Source organism: Nerophis lumbriciformis, linkage group LG07, assembly GCF_033978685.3.
Source record: "Nerophis lumbriciformis linkage group LG07, RoL_Nlum_v2.1, whole genome shotgun sequence".
Lineage (NCBI taxonomy): Eukaryota > Metazoa > Chordata > Actinopteri > Syngnathiformes > Syngnathidae > Nerophis > Nerophis lumbriciformis.
Genome location: NC_084554.2, coordinates 27,599,161 through 27,624,569, shown reverse-complemented (window position 1 = coordinate 27,624,569; position 25,409 = coordinate 27,599,161). Strand labels below are relative to the sequence as shown.

The following is a 25,409-nucleotide window of genomic DNA, read 5'->3' as shown; positions in this document are numbered from 1 at the left end:
ACAATGATTTGCAGCTCTTTTACAACTTATATTCAGTTGAATAAACTGCAAAGGCAAGATATTTAATGTTCGAACTGAGAAACTATTTTTTTTTTTGCAAATAATCATTAACTTAGAATTTAATGGCAGCAACAGATTGCAAAAAAGTTGGCACAGGGGCATTTTGACCACTTTGTTACATGGCCTTTCCCTTTAACAACACTCAGTAAACGTTTGGGAACTGAGGAGACGCATTTTGAAGCTTTTCAAGTGGAATTCTTTCCCATTCTTGCTTGATGTACAGCTTAAGTTGTTCAACAGTCCGGGGTCTTCGTTGTGGTATTTTAGGCTTCATATTGCGCCACACATTTTCAATGGGAGACAGGTCTGGACTACAGGCAGGCCAGTCTAGTACCTGCACTCTTTTACTATGAAGCCACGCTGTTGTAACACATGGCTCGGCATTGTCTTGCTGAAATAAGCAGGGGCGTCCATGATAATGTTGCTTGGACGGCAATATATTTTCCTCCAAAACCTGTATGTACATAAAAAATATACATATATTGAGAATAAACATAAAAAAGTGAATTCAAATGTTTTCTTTGACTCAGACTAATTTTCTAGTCCAGTCGGGTGGCATGCACATGCAGTTTGTGCTCTATCTGCATGTGCATAAACAAACGGCTCGCAAACTAACAACTCGCAACTGTGAAAAGGTCCTCATCATTTGCTTAAAAGAGCCTTTAAAAAAAACTAAATTTGTTCGCAAACTTCGCATCTCTACATGAGCCACGCCGAGTACAAGCCCACCACTTCATACAGGACAACTGTGTACAAATGAAAATAGGAAAAAGGCTTCGTTCCAGATATTAAAATATATTTAGTTTTTCTCTGGCAAACGGGCTAACCCAGATAATGCACAATGAAGACACAGCTCATTAGCATTAAAGCTACAGACACATGATGTGTTCCCAGCCAGGCTTTGTAAAAGCACATTTAAACTGTCTAAATTCTATCATCACTTATTCCAACACACTAGTATGTGGCATGTAAGACCAAAAAATAGTCTAACAAGGAAATCAAACCAGGACAAATCCACCTTTTTATTGTGGATTATTTTATTTTCTTACTCATTTCGATCACTCTCTATAGTGCGTCCAGGCATTCATTAAAAAAAAAAAGAGAAAAGCAAATGCGTTTCTATAGGTGCAATAAGACATGATAGAGATTTAGACTATATAGACATATGTTGAGGACTGTTATGTGATCGCATAAAGAACAAGAGCGACTGCCTTGCACGCTTTTCAGGAAGTTGTCATCGCTTACGCCTGTCCTTTCCCACAATGCCGACTCTCAGCAGGTCATGCGCGCCACTCCGAACTCCAGACTCACGACGGCCGGCTCCTCTTTGGCGAGCTCGCTGTTGTGTGTGCCCTCCAGCTCGCCGTAGCTCTGCTTGCGGCTCTCGGTGCCGCTGCTGCCCTCTACTGTCCGCTCGGTGTCGGTGCTCTCTGTGGCCTCCTCGCCTACCTCCTCGTGCTCGTCGTTCTCCTCTTGCTGCCGCCGCGCCTCTTTGTGGTTGACGGGCGCACCCAGGATGAGGGAGTTGGGGCGTGGAGGGAGGGGGTTGGAGAGTGAGCGCCGATCCCTGCTCGGAGGAGGGGCGGAGGGGTCAGCGGTCACGATGGGCGTCACGCCGAGCTGGTGGAGCCTCTGGATGCAAAACAAAAATCATATTATTATAACAAAAGTACTCGGTTTTTTTAACGATAATATGCAGCAGGGATATTTAACTGGCCCAGTAATGCTGACACAGCAGTAGAACACTTGTGTCATATAGAGCAGTGTTTTTCAACCTTTTTTGAGCCAAAGCACATTTTTTGCATTGTAAAAATCCGGAGGCACACCACCAGCAGAAATCATTAAAAACCAAAACTAAGTTGACAGTAAAAAGTCGTTGTCGCAATTGTTGGATATGACTTTAAACCATAACCAACAATGCATCACTATAGCTCTTGTCTCTAAGTAGGTCTACTGTGTACTACGCTGTGACTTATTTTGAGTTTTTTGCTGGTTTCCTGTGTGTAGTGTTTTGGTTCTTGTCTTGCACTCCTATTTTGGTGGCTTTTTCTCTTTTTTTTGGTATTTTTCTGTAGCAGGTTCATGTCTTCCTTTGAGCGATATTTTCCCGCATCTACTTTGTTTTAGCAATCAAGAATATTTCAGTTGTTTTTATCCTTCTTTGTGGGGACATTGTTGATTGTCATGTCATGTTCGGATGTACATTGTGGATGCCGTCTTTGCTCCACAGTAAGTCTTTGCTGTCGTCCAGCATTCTGTTTTCGTATACTTTGCAGCTAGTTCAGTTTTAGTTTCGTTTCCGACATCTACAAAGCAATTAGCTACCGGCTGCCACCTACTGATATGGAAGAATATTACACGGTTACTCTGCCGAGCTCTAGACAGTACAGACACTCAACAACAACACATAATTTGCAGACTATAATTACTGGTTTGCAAAAAATATTTTTAACCCAAATAGGTGAAATTAGATCATCTCCCACGGCACACCAGACAGCATTTCACGGCACACTAGTGTGCCACGGCACAGTGGTTGAAAAACACTGATATAGAGCAGTGGTCCTCAGTGGTCTAGTTATTTTAATTTGAAAGAATCCCCACTTTCGCCCGTGTGTTGTACTATTGCACTTGACACAGCCTTCATTGTGCGCAGTTACGGTAAACTAGCAAAATGAGTTACAGGGAAACAAATACAGGGGGATTAAAGGGAGTTTACAGATAATGTGTGAAACACTGTGGTTATAAGTGTGATACACAAACGTTCATAATTGTGTTATATCATATTACATTATTAGTAGGGATGGGTTGGGTATCTTTCACATTTGAATCAATATGGTACTGACTCCTAGTACGTAGGAATCGATACCAGTACTTAATTGTTGGTACTTTTGTGTGTATTCAAATAAGTTGAATATTGTTAATTATCTTAAAAAATCTTTTTTGTTTGTTTTTTTTTAAACTGAGCTGTGCTGTTGAGTTGTTATATTGTTTTCTTACACATCTGTGTCTCATTTGCAAGTGTCATATAGTAGACTCCAACAATTCCAACACTTTGGTGAATGGCAGTAGTGTGTGGACTACGGTGTGTTTAAGTAGCCAAGAAGTAGTCTTTGTCATCAAGTTGTATGTGCCAGTCTAGTCTTTTGTTGAGCCCTACAAAGTGTTTATACTGCAAGTACTGTATTTATTACGCACCAGGTGTTTGATTGTAAAATACATCTTAGTTTTTATTGCCAAGTTATAGGTTGATATACCTTTTTTAAAAACACTAAAGCTAATCAGTAGCATGTCAATGGTAAATCCAAAGTTATTTATCATTGAGCTAACGCATTTTGTGGCGCCATACTCAAGTGGAGCCTTACTGTGCTTTTACCGGACGCCACGTCACGTCCAACAAAGATATGTAAATATGGCACAGTTGGATCTTACGTGAATTGGTACCCGGTAGTACCGACGTACTTTGGTCGGTGCCCATCTCTAATTATTAGTGTATTATTATTATTATTAGTGTGTGTTTACTCACACTCTCTAGTGCTTGCAGTTTGCTCTCTGCCTTGCAACTGTTCTCTCTCATAGTCAGAATGGTCTTCAAGATGGACTGTCGCGGGTGCATGGAGCGATCAAACTGGTGGTACATGTTTCTCCAGAACCTTTAATGCACCAACACACAGACCACATATTGAAAATCCTACTTGAGACAATGTGAGGTGTCACAAAGATGCACAAATGTGGTACAGACTTAAAATGGTAGGGCAAGGTGGATGGCTCCAACACCGGGTGGCTTTCAACGAAAGCGGGGCTGTAGAACGGATTCAAGTAGTTGAGTTTTTCGCTCAGGAGGTGTGCCCACAATGAGTGAGTCCGCTCTCTTAACCTGGGACACAAAACATTGGTCAACACAGCTACATACAGTACACTATAATATTCAGGCCTTCAAATACCATACAAATATTCATATTGCAAATTCTGCAGAACTAGTTAGCCAGTTAAAACAGTCACACATTTTTCAACTCAGTGGTTCTTTGTTGTGGACTCACTGCAGATGTTCTCTCTGCCTCTGGTTGTTGCCCAGGAAGTTTCCGTACTGACACGAGTGCACGTGCTCGTGGATCTGCAGCAGGAACCACTCGCTGAACTCAAATGCCTGAAAAATAAAGACCCATTGTAGAACATATCAAGAGGATAATTATGGCGTCAAAACAGAGGCAAAATCCCTGCGCATGAAAACCAAACAATCCACACGCGGGCAAGGGTTTGCGCTCTCATTTTTGCTCGCATGCAGACTCTTTCCTCATTTAGTTATGTTACAGCCTTATTCCAAAATGGAATACATTCATTTTTATCCTCAAAATTCTACAAACGATACCTCATAATGGCAATGTAAAAAATGATTTAAGTTTTTATTCAAATGTATTAAAAATGAACAAAACTAAAGAAATTACATGTACATAAGTATTCAAAGCCTTTGCTCAATACTTTGTTGATGCACCTTTGGCAGAAATTTACAGCCTCAAGTATTTTTGAATAAGAGGCCACATGCTTGGCACAACTATCTTTCGGCAGTTTCGCCCATTCCTCTTTGCAGCACTTCTCAAGCTCCATCAGGTTGTATGGGAAGGGTCGGTGCACAGCCATTTCCAGAACTCTCCAGAGATGGTCAATCTGATTCAAGTCTGGGCTCTGGCTGGACGATACTCAACGACATTTACAGAGTTGTCTTGAAGCCATTCCTTTGATATCTTGGCTATGTGCTTAGGGTCATTGTCCTGCTGAAAGATGAACTGTTGCCCCAGTCTGAGTTCAAGAGTGCTCTAAAGCAGGCTTTCAACTAGGATGTCTCTTTACATTGCTGCATTCATCTTTCTCTCTATCCTGACATGTCACCCAGTTTCTGCCGCTGAAAAACATCCCCACCATCATGCTTCACTGTAGGGATGGTAATGAGAAGTGCCGGGTTTCCTCCAAACATGATGCTTAGCATTCACACTAAAGAGTTCAATCTTTGTCTCATCAGATCTGAGAATTGTTTTCTCATGTTCTGAGAGGCTATCCTGTCTCTGAGGTCTACAGAGTTCCTTTGACTTCATGTTTAGGTTTGTGATCTACCATGCACTGTCATGTGTGGGACCTTTATATACTGTGTGTATGTATACAGTCGTGGTCAAAAGTTTACATACACTTGTAAAGAACATAATGTCATGGCTGTCTTGAGTTTCCAATAATTTCTGCAACTCTTATTTTTTTGTGATTGAAGCACATACTTGTTTGTCACAAAAAACATTCATGAAGTTTGGTTCTTTTATGAATTTAATATGGGTCTCCTGAAAATGTGACCAAATCTGCTTGGTCAAAAGTATACATACAGCAATGTTAATATTTGGTTACATGTCCCTTGGCAAGTTTCACTGCAATAAGGCGCTTTTGGTAGCCATCCACAAGCTTCTGGCAAGCTTCTGGTTGAATTTTTGACCACTCCTCTTGACAAAATTGGTGCAGTTCAGCTACAGTAAATTTGTTGGTTTTCTGACATGGACTTGTTTCTTCAGCATTGTCCACACATTTAAGTCAGGACTTTGGGAAGGCCATTCTAAAACCTTAATTCTAGCCTGATTTAGCCATTCCTTTACCACTTTTGACGTGTGTTTGGGGTCATTGTCCTGTTGGAACACCCAACTGCGCCCAAGACCCAACCTCCAGGCTGATGATATTAGGTTTTCCTGAAGAATTTGGAGGTAATCCTTTTCATTGTCCCATATATTCTCTGTAAAGCACCAGTTCCATTGGCAGAAAAACAGGCCCAGAGCATAATACTACCACCACCATGCTTGACAGTAGGGATGGTATTCCTGGGATTAAAGGCCTCACCTTTTCTCCTCCAAACATATTGCTGGGTATTGTGGCCTAACAGCTCAATTTTTGTTTCATCTGACAACACATGGACAAAGATAAGACCTTCTGGAGGAAAGTTCTATGGTGAAATGAAACAAAAATTGAGCTGTTGGCCTTCCTAAAGTCCTGACTTAAACGTGCGGACAATGCTGAAGAAACAAGTACATGTCAGAAAACCAACACATTTAGCTGAACTGCACCAATTTTGTCAAGAGGAGTGGTCAAAAATATAACCAGAAGCTTGCCAGAAGCCTGTGGATGGCTACCAAAAGCACCTTATTGCAGTGAAACTTGCCAGGGGACATGTAACCAAATATTAACATTGCTGTATGTATACTTTTGACCCAGCAGATTTGGTCACATTTTCAGTAGACCCATAATAAATTCTTACCACAGGTGGACTCTAATTAGGCTGTCGGAACATCTCAAGGATGATCAGTTGAAACACGAACAGAAACTTTTGAACTGCATGCCAAAGGCTGTGAATACATATGTACATGTGATTTGTTTTTGGTTGTCTTTTTTAATAAATTGGCAAAAAGCTCTACAAAAAAAAATATACATACATACATACATACATACATACATACATACATACGGTATATATATATATATATATATATATATATATATATATATATATATATATATATCACGTTGTTATTATGGAATATTGTGTGTAAAATTTTGATGACAAAAATTAATTATTCCATTTTGGAATTAAGCTGTAACAATAAAAGTGAAGCAATGTGAATACTTTCTGGATGCACTGTATGTTTTACTCTACAATTTATTAAACTATTCATTAAAATGTAATGCGCACACACACGCACCTGAGGGAACTGCTCAGACAGCTGCCAGACACACTCCAGGAATTGAGTGAAAATGGGAGACACTTCCTTTGGGTCTCCATTCAACTGGTCACACCTGCAAGTCACAAGCCAGCATTATTAAATTTATAAAGGCAGACTTCTTGATACAGCTTTTGTAAGATTGTGCAAATCCATTAAAATAACACATTATTGCAGATTAACATTATTATTAATCTGATTAAAATGTTTATTGCATTTAAATAAACCATTTGAGAGGAATAATATGGATTAAAAAGAAATTGTATTCATTTGTGATTAATCAAAATCAATCCACTGCAAACCTGTGATTCATTTGATTAAAAACTTCAATGGTTTGACAACACTACTATTTATACAGTATTGACTGGAATATAGGAAAAAAGAGATTTATACAGGCTTCCCTAAGCAGAGCTTTTCCTACTGTCAATCACATACACACACACATACACCGGTGACCCTTTAAGATAGGCAGCCACAACAAGGCCAAGTTAGTAACAAGATCAATTTGGTCCCAATCGCCTCATATTGAGGGTTGTGCTGTATTGGAGTGAATACAGTACGACAGGACAAATAGCAATGACTGTTTCTAACCTGTCTGCAAACTTGTGGCCAAAGGAGATCCAATCTTTCTCTATCAGCACCTAAAAAAAACACAACATGAGGGGAGGCAAGCAGGAAGCAAGGAGCTCCAAGAAAGGGACTTGTACCATGAAGCCCTTGACGGTGCGGTAATAGGGTTCCATGAGCAGGGATCCAAGAGAGCAGACCTGGGCGGTACGGTCCCACCCGTCAGAACAATGAACCAACACGCTGGCACCTTCCACAGTCACCGCCTAGTGGTTGGATGATAGGACAACACCAAAACTCTCAATATATCTTTTACATTTAATACAGAGTAGCAATTCGGTTGTAAAATGTGTACAAATAAACTTAACAGTCCTCTGTGCAGGACGTTACTTGCGCAACATCACCTTTAAGCATTTGTTGCAGGTTGCTGAGTCTGCATTTATTTAACACTGAAATTAGTCCCCCAGTTTTAGCACCATACCTACATACCAACCAAAGCAACCTTTTAATAATGAGACAACTACATTGCTTGGTTACTACGGTCGCTTTCATGAGTGCAGATCCTCTGAACAAGCTCTTTTTCCTTAATGATGGTCTTGACGGTCGTGACCAAAGGATTTTTCTCCCTCTGAGCCTTTTATGTTCATTTTCACTTCCATGGTGATGGGTTTCTTTTCTTTTCTGTGACACACTGCCACCAGAAGAGCCTGCCTTACACCTGGGAGACATTGTGAAGTGCAACAATTTAACTAATAAGTAGTGCTGTCAAATGTTTATTTTTTTTATCAGACTAAGCATACTTTTGAATTCTGATTAATCTGGATTAATCACAGTTTCTGCTAAAGTGTTGCTTGTTTCGTTAACGTTGTTTGTTATTCCACGTACTATTCTTTGTCGATGTAATAGTAGCATCCTGGCTAGCAGCTGCCTCAAAATTACTTTTTCTGAGATCGTACGCTATTTTAAACCTGTTGTTCTTGGATATTTCATCAGTGCGATATGCGATTATATGTATCCTGTATTATTCCACCATTCTCTAATGTGTGCAAAACCAAATTAAAATTAAGTTTTTAAATTAATAAATAGGGCCGCATTCGTATCCACGAAATGTCATAAAACGAGGACCATTCATATAAGATTAATGGAAAGCTGAACTAAGATAAATGCAATAAAAAGATGAGTGTAAGTGGAATATGCCAATACTGGATGTCCATTGTTGGACTTCGGGGCACAAATGATTGTGCTCCATGAACTCTGCCTTGCAACAAGTATGATATCATACACGTTTTTATAACCAATCAGTCCCTCCAGGATTTCATAGAATTTTTGTGTGATTGTTGTGGCCTAAAATACCTGATTTTATGGCAGCATTTTCAAAAAGTTGCGGAAAAAGTTGTTTTAAAGTGTTTTTATTTACATTACCGTATTTTCCGCACCATTAGCCGCACCTAAAAACCACAAATTTACTCAAAAGCTGACAGTGCGGCTTTTAACCCGGTGCGCTTTATATATGGATAAATATTAAGATTCATTTTCATAAAGTTTGGATCTCGCAACTTAGGTAAACAGCCGCCATCTTTTTTCCCAGTAGAACAGGAAGCGCTTCTTCTTCTACGCAAGCAACCGCCAAGGTAAGCACCCGCCCCCATAGAACAGGAAGCGCTTCTTCTTCTACTGTAAGCAACCACCCGCCCCCGGAAGAAGAAGAAAAAACGCGCGGATATCACCGTACGTTTCATTTCCTGTTTACATCTGTAAAGACCACAAAATGGCTCCTACTAAGCGACAAGGATCCGGTTCATGAAAAGACGCAATCTCTCCATCCGCACACGGATTACTACCGTATTTCACAGCAACTGATATTCCTGTGAACCGCACTGTGGAACGGGAGCACGTACGGTGAATATTCGCACCACAGGGAATGAGAAGTCATCCTTCACTGTGGTTCTAGCTTGCCATGCTAACTTCCACCCATGGTGATATTCAAAAGGAAGACCTTGCCAAAAGAGACCTTTCCAGCCGGCGTCATCATAAAAGCTAACTCGAAGGGATGGATGAAGAAAAGATGAGCGAGTGGTTAAGGTAAGTTTAAGTTTACGCGAAGAGGCCGGGTGGCTTTTTTCACGCAGCTCTGTCCATGTTGATATACGTATGTTTGTGATTGCACATTTGCGTACATTTTGGGAGTGAACAGAGTTGTTAGAACGCTGGTTTTTAATATATTATTAAAGTTTGACTGACCTATCTGACTGTTTTTTTGACATTCCTTTAGCGCAGTTAGATGCGGCTTACAACACGGGGCGGCTTATTGGTGGACAAAGTTTTGAAATATGCCGTTCATTGAAGGCGCGGCTTTTAACCCAGGGCGCCTTATGGTGCGGAAAATACGGTACATTCCCTGAGTTTTTATACATTTGTAATAACTGGTTTGTTTTATTGTAAACCCAACCCTAAAAAGCACAGGATTTCAACAAATCAAACCAAATACGCATTTTAAATTTAACATTTTTGAACAATTTGACCAGTCCCCCCAGACTCTTACAGGCCTTTTTTGAAAAGCTTGAATTTGCAGAAATTCTTCCCAAAGTGCAAGGGTTTTTTAGGTGTTTGATGCTATTAAATTGAAAGTGGCATTAATGTGTTGTGATTTTCTCTCTGTAAATATAATGGGGAGATTTGCTGAAAAATTAACTGATGAACAATTATAAACAAAAGACTGAGAAAAACATTTTCACATGATGGCACACAAAATTTGCAAAATTGGCTTATTCAGCTACAACAAAGTACATGTTTTTACTGCAACGAAAATATCTCAGCCTTCACATGAGAAATAAAATCAAAACTTTCTGTTAAAAATAATTTATGTTGAAGTCGAGTAAACAATATCCACTGTAACGATACCAAGTACAAGAGCCGTAGACAGTCGACACCACAATGGTACGTCTATTTTTTTTAATCACAAAATCTTTCGTCTTTGTTTATTGTTTATAAACCAATGAAATATGTCCCTGTACAAAGGAGACCTTTATTATGACCGATTTATGACCCTGTAACTACTTGATATTGAATTGATACCAGAATTTGGAGCATCACCCAAAACGTATGTAAAGTGGCAAACTACAGAAGAATAAGCGATTATTACATTTAAATATGAGTGTAGATAGAACATGTTAAAACAGAAAGTAAGCAGATATTAACAGTAAATGAACAAATGGATTAGTAATCCATCTTTTTTTCTACTGCTTGTCCCTCATAATTTTGACAAAATATTACAATTAGAAATGACAAAATATGTTACTGCATACGTCAGCAGCAAATTAGGAGCCTTTGTACGCTTACTACTAAAATATAAGTTATCTTTTTAAATACCCACATTCTTCTTTGATTGCAATAAGAAACATATGTTTAATGTATCAGAAGATTTTCTGTTAAAATAAAGCAAATAATGAATTGTTTTGAGGTCTCCTATTTTGAAAAGTATCGAAATACATGTTGGTATCAGTACGAAAATATTGGTATCGGGACAACCCTAATGTATATACATATAAACATTGGCTTTATTATTAAATACAACGTTGATCCATCATCCCCTTGTTATGTTTGTTTGATATACAGTACCGTATTGCACTTTTTATTGTGTTCAAAGTGTCCCTCAAAGTGTCTGCGGCTTAATTTGACTCAACACTGGGAACCTCACATGGCTCGGACACGGAAAAGGATTGACAGATTGATATCTCTTAAATTGATAAATTTAACTAGTGCTTCATAAATCATTTAATGAGTGTAACTAATAAACATGTATGAAATCTGGACCACATGGGGTACCCGAACTTTACATATACAGACAGTTTCCTCACGGTTGCTTTTAATAATGCACAGATGTTAAAAGTGCAATTTCTATGTTGATAATGTGAATTTATTTGAAAAAAAGAACAAAAGTTATGGCGAGTAGAAAACATTCTTTTTATTATAATAATCTTCCCCAAAATACGCGTTGAGGCTATAAAGTGTGTTTTATCCAATTACTCGATTAATAGAACAAAATAATCGATAGAATACTCTATTACTAAAATAATTGATAGTTGCAGCCCTATCAAATATAGACTTTGTTCGAGACTCAGACCCATTATTCATATTTACATTGTTTTTTATGGAGAAATTCCACTGTGTTAGTTTTGACGTGTACCTTAGCCAGAAAGATAGCAGCATCCACAATAGCCTTGATGTGCCTCAACCAGCCACAGCTCTCCAGTCCTATCAGGAAGTCGCTCATGGTGAGAGACCTGTTTCCGGTAACTGAAGGCATACAAACAACATTAATGAGGCAGAACAATGAAATCTATTGTGTGAAGCAGCAACGTGTCAAAGTCCAACCTTCCAGCAGCTTCTGCAAGCTGGTCCTCATCACGTGGATGTTCTCGATGCCCACAAACTGGAAGCGGATGTTGGAGTAGTTGTCCTCGTTCTCGTACCCTTTGCCCGCCGCTCGGTTGGCGAGCGCGTTCAGCTGAAGAGATGAGGAGGTAAAGTGGTGTTTAAAAGAATAAAATAGTGGCTTTTAAAAGAATGCTCTTACTTTTGGCCTGGTGTCCATGACGTAAACAAATCGGCTGTTGTGGTTGGCCTTGCTGATGGCCTGAAGCATGCTCTCATCTTCTAAGCACCGTGCACTGAAGCCAGAGAGAGGCTGGCTGCACCGACACACTGCCGCCTGTCAACATTTCTACACTTTACAAACAGCGACTTTATGGCGGTGGACAAAACGTACCTTCTTCTCTTGGTAGAAGTAAGTGAGCACGGGGAAGCGTCCTTTGCTCCTGAACTTGGAACTGCCCACAATGATGGGCTTACTGGCCGTGATGGGAACATACAGGTCGCGTGGATACGTCTCACAAATCTGTGGATCAAATAAAAAAAAAAGTAGAAGCTTGCATGAGACTAATGGTTTAATGTGTTCAGTTGCATGCACTTTTCTGTGTGTAGCTCTGCCCAATAAAGGGTGCAAAAAAGTGGTACTAATTGGTCATTGGTACCATACACCAGTGGTCCACAACCTTTTTGAGACGTTTTTGAGTCTTGCAGACCTCCGGAGTCTCATTTTAGGGTTGAATGTGTCTTCTACTATTATTTCTATTATGTCAATGGTAAAGCTTCACTGCCCCCTTTTGGACAAAAAGGAATAACACCTTCTGGTAAATTGAATTTGCTTGCAATTCCTTTCCAAATACAGTGTAGCATTTTATTTTCATGCCATCCCAATTGTTAGTACTTTTACGATATAGACAATATTTGATATAATACTATACATTTGTCCGACAAATGGTGATAATGCATGTTGATGAGACATTCGAGCTGTTTCCAGCAAATTTGACAGCGACAACATTGAAAAGTTGTTTCTAAATCACAAAAAAAAACTGTTTTTTCACATGTATCATTATCACTGGAGAACTAGACGATGAGGACTAGCTACACGACATGCTATAGGAGGATATAAAAAAGCAAAGCTAAGGTAGAGCTCTTGAACGTAAACAAGAGTGGGAAAATCGATACAAATATTAATAGTAATGATACCAAGTATGTTATCAGTTGAGGGTCGATAATATAGTGACTAGATTGATCTTTTCTGATTAGCACAATATTGTTTTTTGTATTGTGTTGGCCCTGCGATGAGGTGGCGACTTGTCCAGGGTGTACCCCGCCTTCCGCCCGATTGTAGCTGAGATAGGCTCCAGCGCCCCCCGCGACCCCAAAAGGGAATAAGCGGTAGAAAATGGATGGATGGATGGGTATTATTTACAAACTCTGGAAATATCAGCCAATAGTATTTTTTGTCTATGTTTAGTCATTTTGCACGATTGACTTTATTTGGCTTGAAATATTGTATGTAATAAAAGGAAAAGGGGAAATCATTTTGAATAATTAATATTGTTACACCACAATCCTGTGTTTTAGCCTGATTATAATTGTGATCTATTTTTATTTAACTAATAAACTAAAAAAAAAAAGAAATGTGAGCGTTGCTGGGGTTTTTTTCTGTACACACTATTATATTAATTTGTCTATGCTCTATAAAAAATAAAAATTTGAATTAAATGAATCATTCATCGATCTTGAACATTTTAAGTTTCATTATAAGCATTGGCATGGCCCTTGTAACTACTTGGTATTGGATTGATACCCAAATGTATAGTATCGCCCAAAACTAATGTAAAGTATCCAAATAACAGCAGAATAAATGTTTATTACTTTTTTTTTTTTTTTTTTTGTGTCCTGTCCAGCTTCTCAGGCAAATCATATAGTTGATGTAGATGCCCATATCGGCTGTTCAGATTTACTTTACAAAAGAGAAGTGTAGGATACTTCTCTTGTTGCCTTATTTGTATTTTACTTTATTAAATGTATTTATATTATCATTTAGTGCAGCCGGGCCGGAGCAGGAGGGGATAGAAAGAGAAAAAAAAAGAAGACAGAGGGGGAAATTGTGGGGACAAGAGGGGGATTAGACAGAGAGACAAAAACAACAACAGCAAACAACAACAACAACAACAATAGAGCAACATCAGCAAATATGACATGTACAAATATGATGGTAAAAGTAATAGCAAATAAGCAGTTAGCGAAAAATAAAAAATAATACAGAAATGACAATGAGCATTATTACACTACAAATGGATCAATACAAATACCAATAGAAATAGCGCTATTGATAATGAACAATACCAATAATTTACCTTTATGATCAACAATACAGTTGTTTAAATGCAACAATATCGTAATGATAACTTGAGATACGAAAGAATGCAGAAAAGTGGAGGGGGAGAAAGAGAAGCAACCTACATTAACCTTGTAGATTGTTATAGTCACAATAGGTTAAGCTTTGTCAGTGTGCCATGTGTTACACCCAGTTTACCCTAGGGCAACAACGTTAATATATGTTTGATGAAACGTGATTATGTGCATGAGTGTAAGTATGCATATGTACTTGTATATGTACAGAATGTGTATATGTGTTTGTACAATGAATGTATATGTACAGCATGTGTATATGTGTTTGTACAGTGAATGTATATGTACAGTATGTGTATGTGTATGTTTGTATATTGAATGTGCGTGTGGATGTACGAACATTAGGTAGGTAAATATGTACTGTATTTGTGTATGTATGTGGGAGCGTAGGTACCTATGTATGTATGTGAGCATATGTGAATTTGCATGTACAATACATTCGACTCCCAGAGTGCGTGGGAGCCAGAGCACGGCCCCATCACCCCCGAGAGCCCAACCCACAAACAGGAGGCGTGGTGCCCAGGGAACCAGGGACCACCGCCCCCACGCAGCCAAGCCGGCCAGCGACAGGAACCCCAGAGCCCGACCCACCGTACCGCCCACAAGGGCCAGCAGCAGGCCGCAGACAGACGCACCCGGCAGAGGACAAGGCACGAGAAAAGCAGGGGACAGCCAGACCCCAAGCCAGCGAGAGACCACACCCCACACGGGCAGAAAGGCGAGACGCCCCGCCCGAGGGACCCAGAGACTCCCCGCAACCGGACGGGAAGACCGCCCCCGCCCCACCGGCAACCGGGCCCCCACGAGCCCACCCCCCACCCCCGGAGAGCGCGGCGAGGCCAGCCCCCGGCCACCCCACCCAAATCGGCCGCCGCAGGACCACCCAGGCACAGGGCCACGGGAACCACCCACCCCACCCGCAGGGACCCCAACGATGGAGATGGAACAACCAGCAACCGCCCCGCCGAGCCCCCCCCCTGAGGGAGGGGAAAAATTAAAAAATAATATTAATAAAATATATTAAAAAATAAATAAATTAATAAATTAATTAATTAATTAATTTTAAAAAATTTAAAAAAGATCACAGACATGCTGACAAACAAGGTCACTACCCCAGCAACTGGCCGACTCGCAGCACCTCGGAATACCTTGCAGCACCAAGCTACCACAATAGACGCAGGGACTAGGCCCAACAGGCCCCAACCAAGACGGGCACCCGGAAGGGATGGACAGCGGGACCCAGGAGCTCCAGACACGCAGTTCGGATGCAGTAGCCCGAGGCGTCGACCCCCGTCTGACAGGCAGGCCCAGAGCGTACCCCCAGAAATATACATACATACATACATATATACATACACATACACACATACATGTATACATACCCACACATACACATATATACATATACATACACATATGTACACATACACATATATAAACATACATACATACACACACATATACATACATATACACAGTTCGTCAGCCCCGACAGCCATCACGCGCGCGCTGCCACCAGTCACAACATCAGCCACACCCCTGCACCAGACCCAGCAGCCACGGGCGCCCACACCACAAACAAACGGCAGCAGAAACAGCAGCCGCAATAACCCCAGACAGCCAGCACCAGCCAATCAAATCAAAGCGATCAAAAAAAAACTGCGACCAGCAACCACACGCCACCAGGACCACGGAGACCAGCCGGCGCCAACCCGCCAGTCAGCCCAAACGCCAACACGCAAACAAGAGACACCAACAACCCCCCCAACCAAAAGGCCCCCCACCCCAACCCAAACCCGCACAAACACACCACCGCCCAAACAACCGAGACACAGCATCCAGACCAGACACGGGGGCTGCGCCGCCACCACATCAAGTCACCAACAGAGACCCCACAGCGCAAGGTCGGGCCACACGGGCACGGACCCCACCCAACAGGAAGTGAGACCCGCGCGACGCCACACACAAATAAATAATAAGATTTAAAAAAAATAAAAATAAAAAAATAAAAAAATAAAATAAAATAAAAATAAGTAAATAATAAAAATAAAAATAATAAATACATAAAAAATAAAAAATATATATAACAATAATAAATGAATAAAAGCCTGGCAGGCCACCAGACCGCAGTCCCCGCCGGCCGACGAGGCAATGAGGGGTGCGCCGAACCCCAAACCCCCCATGCATGTGTACAAGGCCTCCCAGAGTGTCTACTGTGTAGTTAAAATTAGGAGGTCAGCCGTTACAGCCGACCTCCAGTCCCTATTGATGTGTGTACTGTAGCGTGAGTGAGATATGTATGCTTGTGGGAACTAATAATGCGATTAAAATTGGGGGACATCAAGGTCATGGTGGGTCCCAACCAAACCAAGCCCCCCAAATCCTAAGTGTCTAATATGCAGCTAAGATTGAGGGATGGACGAGCAGGGGACAAGACAGGAGGACTGGAGCCCCATTGGAGGCATCCTCAACCCCCCGCCATGCCTCCCCGCAGGACAATCCCCAAAGTCCTATATATGTGTGACTGTGTGCGCTATAAGTAGGAGGAGTAGAGGGCCCGGACAACCCCCCAGTCCACGCGGCCGACAACCAGGAACTACGGCCAGGAGGCCGCCACCCCCCGCCACAGCCCGTGACCCACACCAGACCACTTTAACGTGACGCCACGCGAGCCCTCCCCCCGCCAAACAAAGCCAGCCCCTGCCCGCCCCAACCCAACCCTGCAGAGCCCATACCGGCAACCAAACGCAGAAAAACTGCTCAGCCCCCACGCCCAATGCAAACACCGCATCCCGGCCATCCACACAGCAACGTGCCCATACGAGTCCCGGCCAGGGGAAGGAGCCCCCCAACGGGGGAAGAAGCCAATGCATCCCGTCCGCCCGCCAGCCCCCAAACCAGCCGGCAAGCCAACGCCAGCCAGCCCCACAACCCCACAAGCGCACAGACACCAGCCACAGTCCCCCAACCACTCCAACCCAACACAGCGATGCCAACCGCTGGTATCACCGCAGCAACCATCACCACCACCGCCCGTCCGCAGCGTAAACACCCGCGGCCGCCGAAACCAAAACAAAAAAGCGACCGACCCCGTAAACCACAACAACGCACACCCCCGGCTACCACCGAGGCCACCAACCCACCTACCCCAACTCATCCACAGCCAGGCCAATTGAGCCACCGGACATCCACACCCATGCACACACCTACACATTCATATACACATACATACACACATACATATATGCATATACATATACATACACATACACACATATACACACGCATGCATATACATATAAACATACACATCCACACATATATACACATTAATACACCCACACACATATACATAAGCCCACATATACACAAACACATACATACACAACACACACAAAAAATAAAAAAATAAAAATAAAAAATAAAAAAAAATAGAAAGAAAAGAAAAAAATATGTGTGGTACTAATTGGTCATTGGTACCATACACCAGTGGTCCACAACCTTTTTGAGACGTTTTTGAGTCTTGCAGACCTCCGGAGTCTCATTTTAGGGTTGAATGTGTCTTCTACTATTATTTCTATTATGTCAATGGTAAAGCTTCACTGCCCCCTTTTGGACAAAAAGGAATAACACCTTCTGGTAAATTGAATTTGCTTGCAATTCCTTTCCAAATACAGTGTAGCATTTTATTTTCATGCCATCCCAATTGTTAGTACTTTTACGATATAGACAATATTTGATATAATACTATACATTTGTCCGACAAATGGTGATAATGCATGTTGATGAGACATTCGAGCTGTTTCCAGCAAATTTGACAGCGACAACATTGAAAAGTTGTTTCTAAATCACAAAAAAAAACTGTTTTTTCACATGTATCATTATCACTGGAGAACTAGACGATGAGGACTAGCTACACGACATGCTATAGGAGGATATAAAAAAGCAAAGCTAAGGTAGAGCTCTTGAACGTAAACAAGAGTGGGAAAATCGATACAAATATTAATAGTAATGATACCAAGTATGTTATCAGTTGAGGGTCGATAATATAGTGACTAGATTGATCTTTTCTGATTAGCACAATATTGTTTTTTGTATTGTGTTGGCCCTGCGATGAGGTGGCGACTTGTCCAGGGTGTACCCCGCCTTCCGCCCGATTGTAGCTGAGATAGGCTCCAGCGCCCCCCGCGACCCCAAAAGGGAATAAGCGGTAGAAAATGGATGGATGGATGGGTATTATTTACAAACTCTGGAAATATCAGCCAATAGTATTTTTTGTCTATGTTTAGTCATTTTGCACGATTGACTTTATTTGGCTTGAAATATTGTATGTAATAAAAGGAAAAGGGGAAATCATTTTGAATAATTAATATTGTTACACCACAATCCTGTGTTTTAGCCTGATTATAATTGTGATCTATTTTTATTTAACTAATAAACTAAAAAAAAAGAAATGTGAGCGTTGCTGTTTTTTTTTCTGTACACACTATTATATTAATTTGTCTATGCTCTATAAAAAATAAAAATTTGAATTAAATGAATCATTCATCGATCTTGAACATTTTAAGTTTCATTATAAGCATTGGCATGGCCCTTGTAACTACTTGGTATTGGATTGATACCCAAATGTATAGTATCGCCCAAAACTAATGTAAAGTATCCAAATAACAGCAGAATAAATGTTTATTACTTTTTACCAGAAGTGTACATGTGAAACTCCAGACATGTGAATATTGTGCAAAAGCTCATTCATTTCAGCAAAGTGAGATATGTCAAGCCTTTTTCTTAATATACAATTTGGATGATCATGCCTTACAGTTTTTGAAAACCCCACATTTTTGGGGATTTTCAATTTAACATTTTCATAAGCTCCAAGCCATAATTAATAAAATTATATCAAAAGAAGGCTTAAAATACATTGCGTTGCATGTTTTGAGCCCATGTCATTTGTTAGTTTCACCTTGTAAATCTAATTGCTGGAACAAACAAGCCTTAGTACGATATGAGACGATTACAATTTTTTGAGTTTCACTTGTAGGTAGAACCCTGTAGTAATCAACTATTAACAGTGAATTAACAAGTATTATTAATAGTTTTGAGAAAATAATACAACTGGAACTGACGCAATATGTTACTGCATAGGTCAGCAGCTAAATTAAGAGCTTTTGCAATCCGTTTTGAAATGGTTCCATTATCATTTAAATGCAAAATAATATATGGTAATATATATTGCTACTGCAGCAGGCTGCAATATATAATCACAGTATAGATTTTACGCTATTTCATCCTTCCCTAAATGCAAAACATTATCCACCTTGTAGTCTCGGTTGACGTCGGTGAGTTGCCATTGGTCACAGGGGACGCCCATCCTCTCAAACTCCGCCCCCAGGTCAATAAGCTGCCACCCTTCCTCCCGCTGCTGGTCATTCTGTTTAGGGTTGTAGGAGAAGGCGTAGAGCTCATCGTACGACTCTGCACACAAAGAAGGATGAAGTCAAAAAGACGGAGTGTGTGTACATGGTCGGACACGGTGAAACCCACCAGGCCGCAGAAGGCGCAAGAGCGAGCTGTAGACGTCGTGGCAGTCGCGTTCTCGCTGCACCACGAAGTGAACCACTCGGAAGTTACGACACTGAATGACCAATGGACATCCCGTGGTGGTGAGGGAGAGCTTCTCCACAGAAGCGATGTGGTGGTGCAAAATCTGCCGAGAAGACAGGAAGTTCGTACAAATCATGTGAAGAGGAAATGCAATTTAAGCATTTTTTTTTTACACTCACATGTGATTCTGGTTTTGACCTAGCACATTTTTATATGTGGATGTTTTATTGCAATAAAGTACGTGTCCAATATGTACTCGTACACATCTTCCAGATGTACAATAGTGCAACAAGAAAGTTATACATTTTTTTCATGATTTTTTTTATTTTACTTGTGTACATTTGTTGGTGGAATAGCTTTTTAGTGAACTATGTTACACCTTTCTATAATTAAAATAAATGTTTTATTGCACTCATGCACATCTATATGTATAAGTTTTTATTGCACTCTTTTTATATTTATAATGACAGTTTTATCTATCCTTATTCGTCAAAAAGTTTGTTTTACTACACTATTTTTTAAATATATTTATGATGGATTTTTATAGCACTGTAGTACATTTTCTATATGTATAGTAGCTTTTTTTTTTATTACATTATTGTGTATTTTTTAGGTTTATAATGGGTGTTTGATTGCACTCATGAATACATTATACACATAGAATACCTTTTTTTTTTAACTACCAGTATTGAAATGTTCTGTACATCTATCATCATGGGGTATCAGGGTTGTTTGCAGGCATCGATAATCATGGCTCTCCAGTCTTCTCTGTCGTCCGCTCTATGTATGAGTTCTAGATTATTGATATTTCTGATAACATTTCTTAGGTTGTTGATATATGTTGTTCGTTTTCAACCTGTAGCTTTCTTTCCTACTAGTTTTCCTGTTAACATCAATTTTTCTAAGCTGTCTTCTTTAATGATATGTCCGAGGAATTTCAGGTGCCTATTTTGAATCGTTGCAATTAGAGATCTTCTTGTTTTTGCCCTCGCCAATACCCCTTCATTACTTTTCTTTTCAGTCCATGACTTGCGGAGTATTTTTCTGAAGAACCACATTTCAGTTGCCTTTAATTTTCTCAGTTGTTGATTGTTTAAAGTCTGGCATTCACAGCCGTAAAGTAGGACAGACCATAAATACGTTTTGAGGACTCTTAGTTTGGTGTCAATTGAGTTGTTTCAAATATAAGACTCGGTTTGTTGAAGCTGTCTTTTGACATGGCAATCCATTTGTTTATCTCTTTTTCACACCTACCATCAGATGTTACTGTGACACCCAGGTATTTCAATTGATCCACTTGTTTTATATTCTTGGTATTGCATGTGATGTTACATGCAGGTGGATGTGGTTTCTTGGAAACTGTCATGCATTCGGTTTTGTTGAGGTTTAGAGCGAGTCTGTTTGCTTCACTGTGGGCTACTACTGTGTTCAGGATGTTCTGTCGTTTTTCTTCTGGTCTGCCACTAGCACAGTGGCATCTGCATATCTGAGGTTGTACATCTATAATTAATGTTTTATTACACTTGTGTACATCCTTGTGATCAGTAGCTCTTTTATTGCTCTATTGTACATCTTATATGTATAATCGACATTTTACTACAATTTTGTACTAATCTATAGGTATAATAAAAAATGTACTGCACTATTGCACATGTTTTATATCTATAAGGAATGTTGTATTGCATTTGTGTACATCCTTACATGTAGATTTGCTTTTTAATTGAACTATTGTGCTCTGTACTCTTTTAATGTCCAGTGTGTTCTTTGAGGTTTCCCTCTGCAACGAAACCACATAATTTCCCCGTTGTGGGATGAATAGTTTATCGTATCTTATTTGTTGTACTTATGAAGGATGTTTTATTGCACTCGCTTATGTCTTCTATACAGTATGTATAGTATATTTTTATTGCACTATTGTACACTTTTTTACATTTATAAAGGACATAGTGTAAGACGTAAATAGTTTTTTTTATTACTCTCTTGTTCAGTTCACAATGGTTAATTTTTAAATTTCATTCATAAAAAATCAAACAAAGGAATGAAATAAAAATAAATGAATCAACATAACATTAAAGTAAAATATGAATGAAAAGGAGCAAAAAGAAGTTAAAAACGTATATCTGCCCCCTATTTTCACAAATACAAACAAAACCTTCAATGTTGGCAACTACAAAGCCATATTTTCATTTAACAACAATTAAATCAATAATGAAGACATCATTCTACTCAGTCATATATTTTCATCATCACGGTTTTTTAATTTTTTGAATACAGAAAGAGATTTACATTGTTTTATTCTACTTTCAAGTTTGTTCCATAAACTAACACCTCTGCTTGAAATAGTTATTTCCATTATCACTGTTCTAAATGTAGATGTATTAAAGATCGCAGTTCCTTTCAGATTATAATTACCTTCTCTTTTTACAAATCTGTTTTGGATGTTGTTTGGTAGAATTGTTGTATGTGCTATGCATGATTTTTAGGGTATTATACTCTGCCATTTCATGAAATTTTAATAAGTTTAACTGATTCTTACGGCTCTTTTCCGCAGAAGGAAGATTGGATTGGACATCGACATGTAGAATAGCATTTTTAGTACACTATTTTAAATGTTTTAATATTTATCATGGTTGTTTCACTGCACTGGTGTACATTTTCTTTACAATATTGCTTTTCAAAGCAATATTGTACATTTTCTATATGTACAATATCTTCTATATTGCACACTTTCACATCCCTATTAGTGTAATAGTGTTTTACTGCACTATTTTACATTTTTCTATGATTAATAGCTATTTCATCACACACTTTTTATTTACATTCGTATATGTATAATAGCTTTTTAATAATAGCCTTCTTATTGCTTTTTTTTTTACATTTGTATATGTAGATTATTATTGCATTCTTAGAGTGCTTTTTACTGGTGCCTGTAAATAAAATGCAATAAAGTTCATTATTTTATATGTAATGAAGTAGTGCATTAAAAAAACGGATTGTATTCTAGCCATGACTTGTTTTTTAATCCAAAATGACAACAAAAAATGACTTGTATATGCACAAAAACGCCACGTAACATGGATCCACTCACCCAAATCTCTTGCCCGGCAGACGTTGAGCTGTTGGATCCGCTCTCCACAAAGATAAGGTGCGTGGCTGTGAGGTACAGTGTGCCGTTGGTGGATTTGTTGTTGAAGCGATCCAACAGCCGCACCTGCTCCACCTGCAAGCACACATCCAAAAACAGTCAAGGGCGGGCACAGAAACGAAAAAGACCTGATAAGTAATGTTGTGCATGGCGATGCCAGCTGCAGCGCTGCTAATCCTCACCACCTGCTGGCGTTTGCCATGCGCTGCCATAATACAGTCGTCAGAATGCAAAGACATTGATTATAATGATTATCAATTAGTAAAGTGCACCACTTTATCGTAACTCATTCTCTGTATGATTGATTGTTTTTGTTTAGTCACTGGCAAATTAGAAAAAAAGAGTGTTTAAAAGGGAAAAAAGGACTCTTCGTCCTCCTATCCAGGAAACCACAAAAAGCCGCTGCCTGACCAGGGCTCAGAAAATCTGTATAGACTACTCCCAACCCCACCAAGGACTGTTTTCACTGCTGGACTCTAGAAAGAGGTTCCGCAGCCTCTGTAGCAGAACCTCCAGGCTCTGCAACAGTTTCTTCCCTCAGGCCACAAGACTCTTGAACGCATCATAATAATCCCCCTCAATTCCCACCAAAAACGGATTAACTCGCTGGAATATAAAGACAATATAACATACATCCATAAACATGGACGTATATACAAAAGTGCAATATATTTATCTGTACAGAAATCTATTTATTTATATCTGCACCTTATTGCTCTTTTATCCAGCACTACAACAAGCTAATGCAACAACATTTCGTTCTTATCTGTACTGTAAAGTTCAGATTTGAATGACAATAAAAGGAAATCTAAGTCAGTCTAAGTCTAAGTTAACTTGACTGATTGTCCAAAGTGTTGCAAAACATTAAGTTTAAGCAGACCTTATGTGCATTGTGATCTGAGGAGAATTGCTAATGAGGGGAGTGATGTTTTAGGCATATTTTACCACATCATTTGTGTTGAACTCTAATTTCCACAAGTTTTGGGGTTTTCAACTTTTAACATTCCTCTTTTATCTGACTAACTGAAGTCATTTGGTGTTGTTTTGCAGCTAAGAATGAGGGTAAAATTGGAGATACTTGAGTTTTACTGAAGAGCAATGCAGTTTCTGTCCAATTTTACTATGCACCAGTTGAATGTTTACCCATGTCACATGCTCTTTTTTTTCAAACACTGGTTATGACCCACTAGCTGTAAGGATATAGCCGGATTTTGCACCTAATGCTAATGCACAGTTCATAGTATTCACATTCTCCTTGGCAGTCACTAGCACGCTGCTCTACGGTTAAAAGGATGTTGTTGCTTTTTGTCACTTCAAACTCTGCAATTTGATCATTTGCAAAAATTATTGTTGACTCAGACATACTTTTGTTTCCTCTTTCCTGTCCTTGTCAGATACTTGACAGCATGTGGGTGAAATACAGGAAGTCGATGGGAGAGCAAGTAAGAGCGGAATAGACCATAATATGTATAATGTTCATTGTTTGGGTGCAATGTAAACATTTTTTTTTTTATTACATTTTGCAATCACACAAATGAAATGCTGTGAATAGCACCACCCGTTGGCTCCTTTCCAATCTGTAGCTCTTCTTTTTGATCTTCATTAAGTGACTTAGTCTGAGGTGACTGACTTGCACAATCCAAATCTGTATGAGCCCTTCAGTTTGCTTTGTATTTCCAGTGCAGTATTGATTGGCAGCTATATATTTGAAAATGTGTTTTGGGGCCTTTAAGAGAACGCAAAAACATCCACGCCGCATTTCGAGGTAATCTTTCACCAAGAATGCATGAAATGAAATGTGCAAGCTTTGATAACTGGAAATAGACATAGAAAAGGGCAAAACATTAAACAGCTCACGGACTTGTCACGTCTCTTAGGACACCTGCACGCCAGGATGCATTCACTCCATATAATGCATAGTGAGCATACACAATTATTGACCATTGTTATAGATTAATCGGCCTTACAACGTGAGGCCGAGCCGCTTGTCTTGCCTCCCATCCGCTGCAATTAGCAAGAAATGTTAGCTACCTTTGGGGTTCGGATATGTTCCATGTCTCCCCGGTCGTAACAGATGTTGTCAGCGACACCAGAGTTCACACGATGCCTTCCGTGTATAGCTCTATCATTGATTAAGTGGTAATTAAAAGCGCAACACAAACAAACGGTACGATGTCGACCGCATTCGATGCGTGTTTACTGTTTATTGTCAATTACTTTGCTCCCGCATCCGCGTAAAGCCTTCGATAATGATGGCAACGCCTTAGGTTCACGGGGTTTTCAAAATAAGAGCCAAAGCCGAGACCCCATGCAGGCTAAAACCATTTAATCCAGTGATACATTAGTCCAAAATTCATGTTTTAGAAAGAGTTGAATTAAACAGTAGCTGTTTTTTAGTTGTGTCATATTATATTGTGGCTCGTTGTTTATATAGTTTTATTTTGAAATTGATTTGAACGCTTATTGTGGAACTATGAACTTTCACTATACGTTAACAGGCATAAGGGGTG

At 39.8% G+C, this 25,409-nt stretch overlaps 1 protein-coding gene across 1 annotated transcript; it reads right to left on the bottom strand.

Annotated features, from left to right (window-relative positions):
* Positions 1-835: 835 nt before the first annotated feature.
* mtmr6 (myotubularin related protein 6) lies at positions 836-25,139 on the bottom strand. Its single transcript, XM_061965543.2, has 15 exons — positions 24,931-25,139; positions 22,843-22,974; positions 19,695-19,857; positions 19,468-19,625; positions 12,136-12,264; positions 11,944-12,078; positions 11,742-11,874; positions 11,554-11,663; positions 7,508-7,633; positions 7,392-7,441; positions 6,783-6,876; positions 4,098-4,204; positions 3,800-3,934; positions 3,584-3,710; positions 836-1,692 (listed from the first exon to the last, which is right to left on the bottom strand). Exons 1-15 carry the CDS (start codon positions 24,952-24,954, stop codon positions 1,333-1,335), a joined length of 1,983 nt encoding a protein of 660 aa, XP_061821527.2. The 5' UTR covers positions 24,955-25,139; the 3' UTR covers positions 836-1,332.
* Between the last annotated feature and the right edge of the window lie 270 nt (positions 25,140-25,409).

Bases quoted from the DNA above. Each gene is read 5' to 3' on its own strand.
- mtmr6 (XM_061965543.2), bottom strand. From the start codon at position 24,954: ATGGAACATATCCGAACCCCAAAG. The intron at 7,634-11,553 runs GTACACGTCAAA...TCCAACCACTAG, and splicing joins CTGCTATCTTTCTGGCTAAG to GCGGTGACTGTGGAAGGTGC. The intron at 1,693-3,583 runs GTGAGTAAACAC...TTTTGCATCCAG, and splicing joins AACTGCAAGCACTAGAGAGT to AGGCTCCACCAGCTCGGCGT.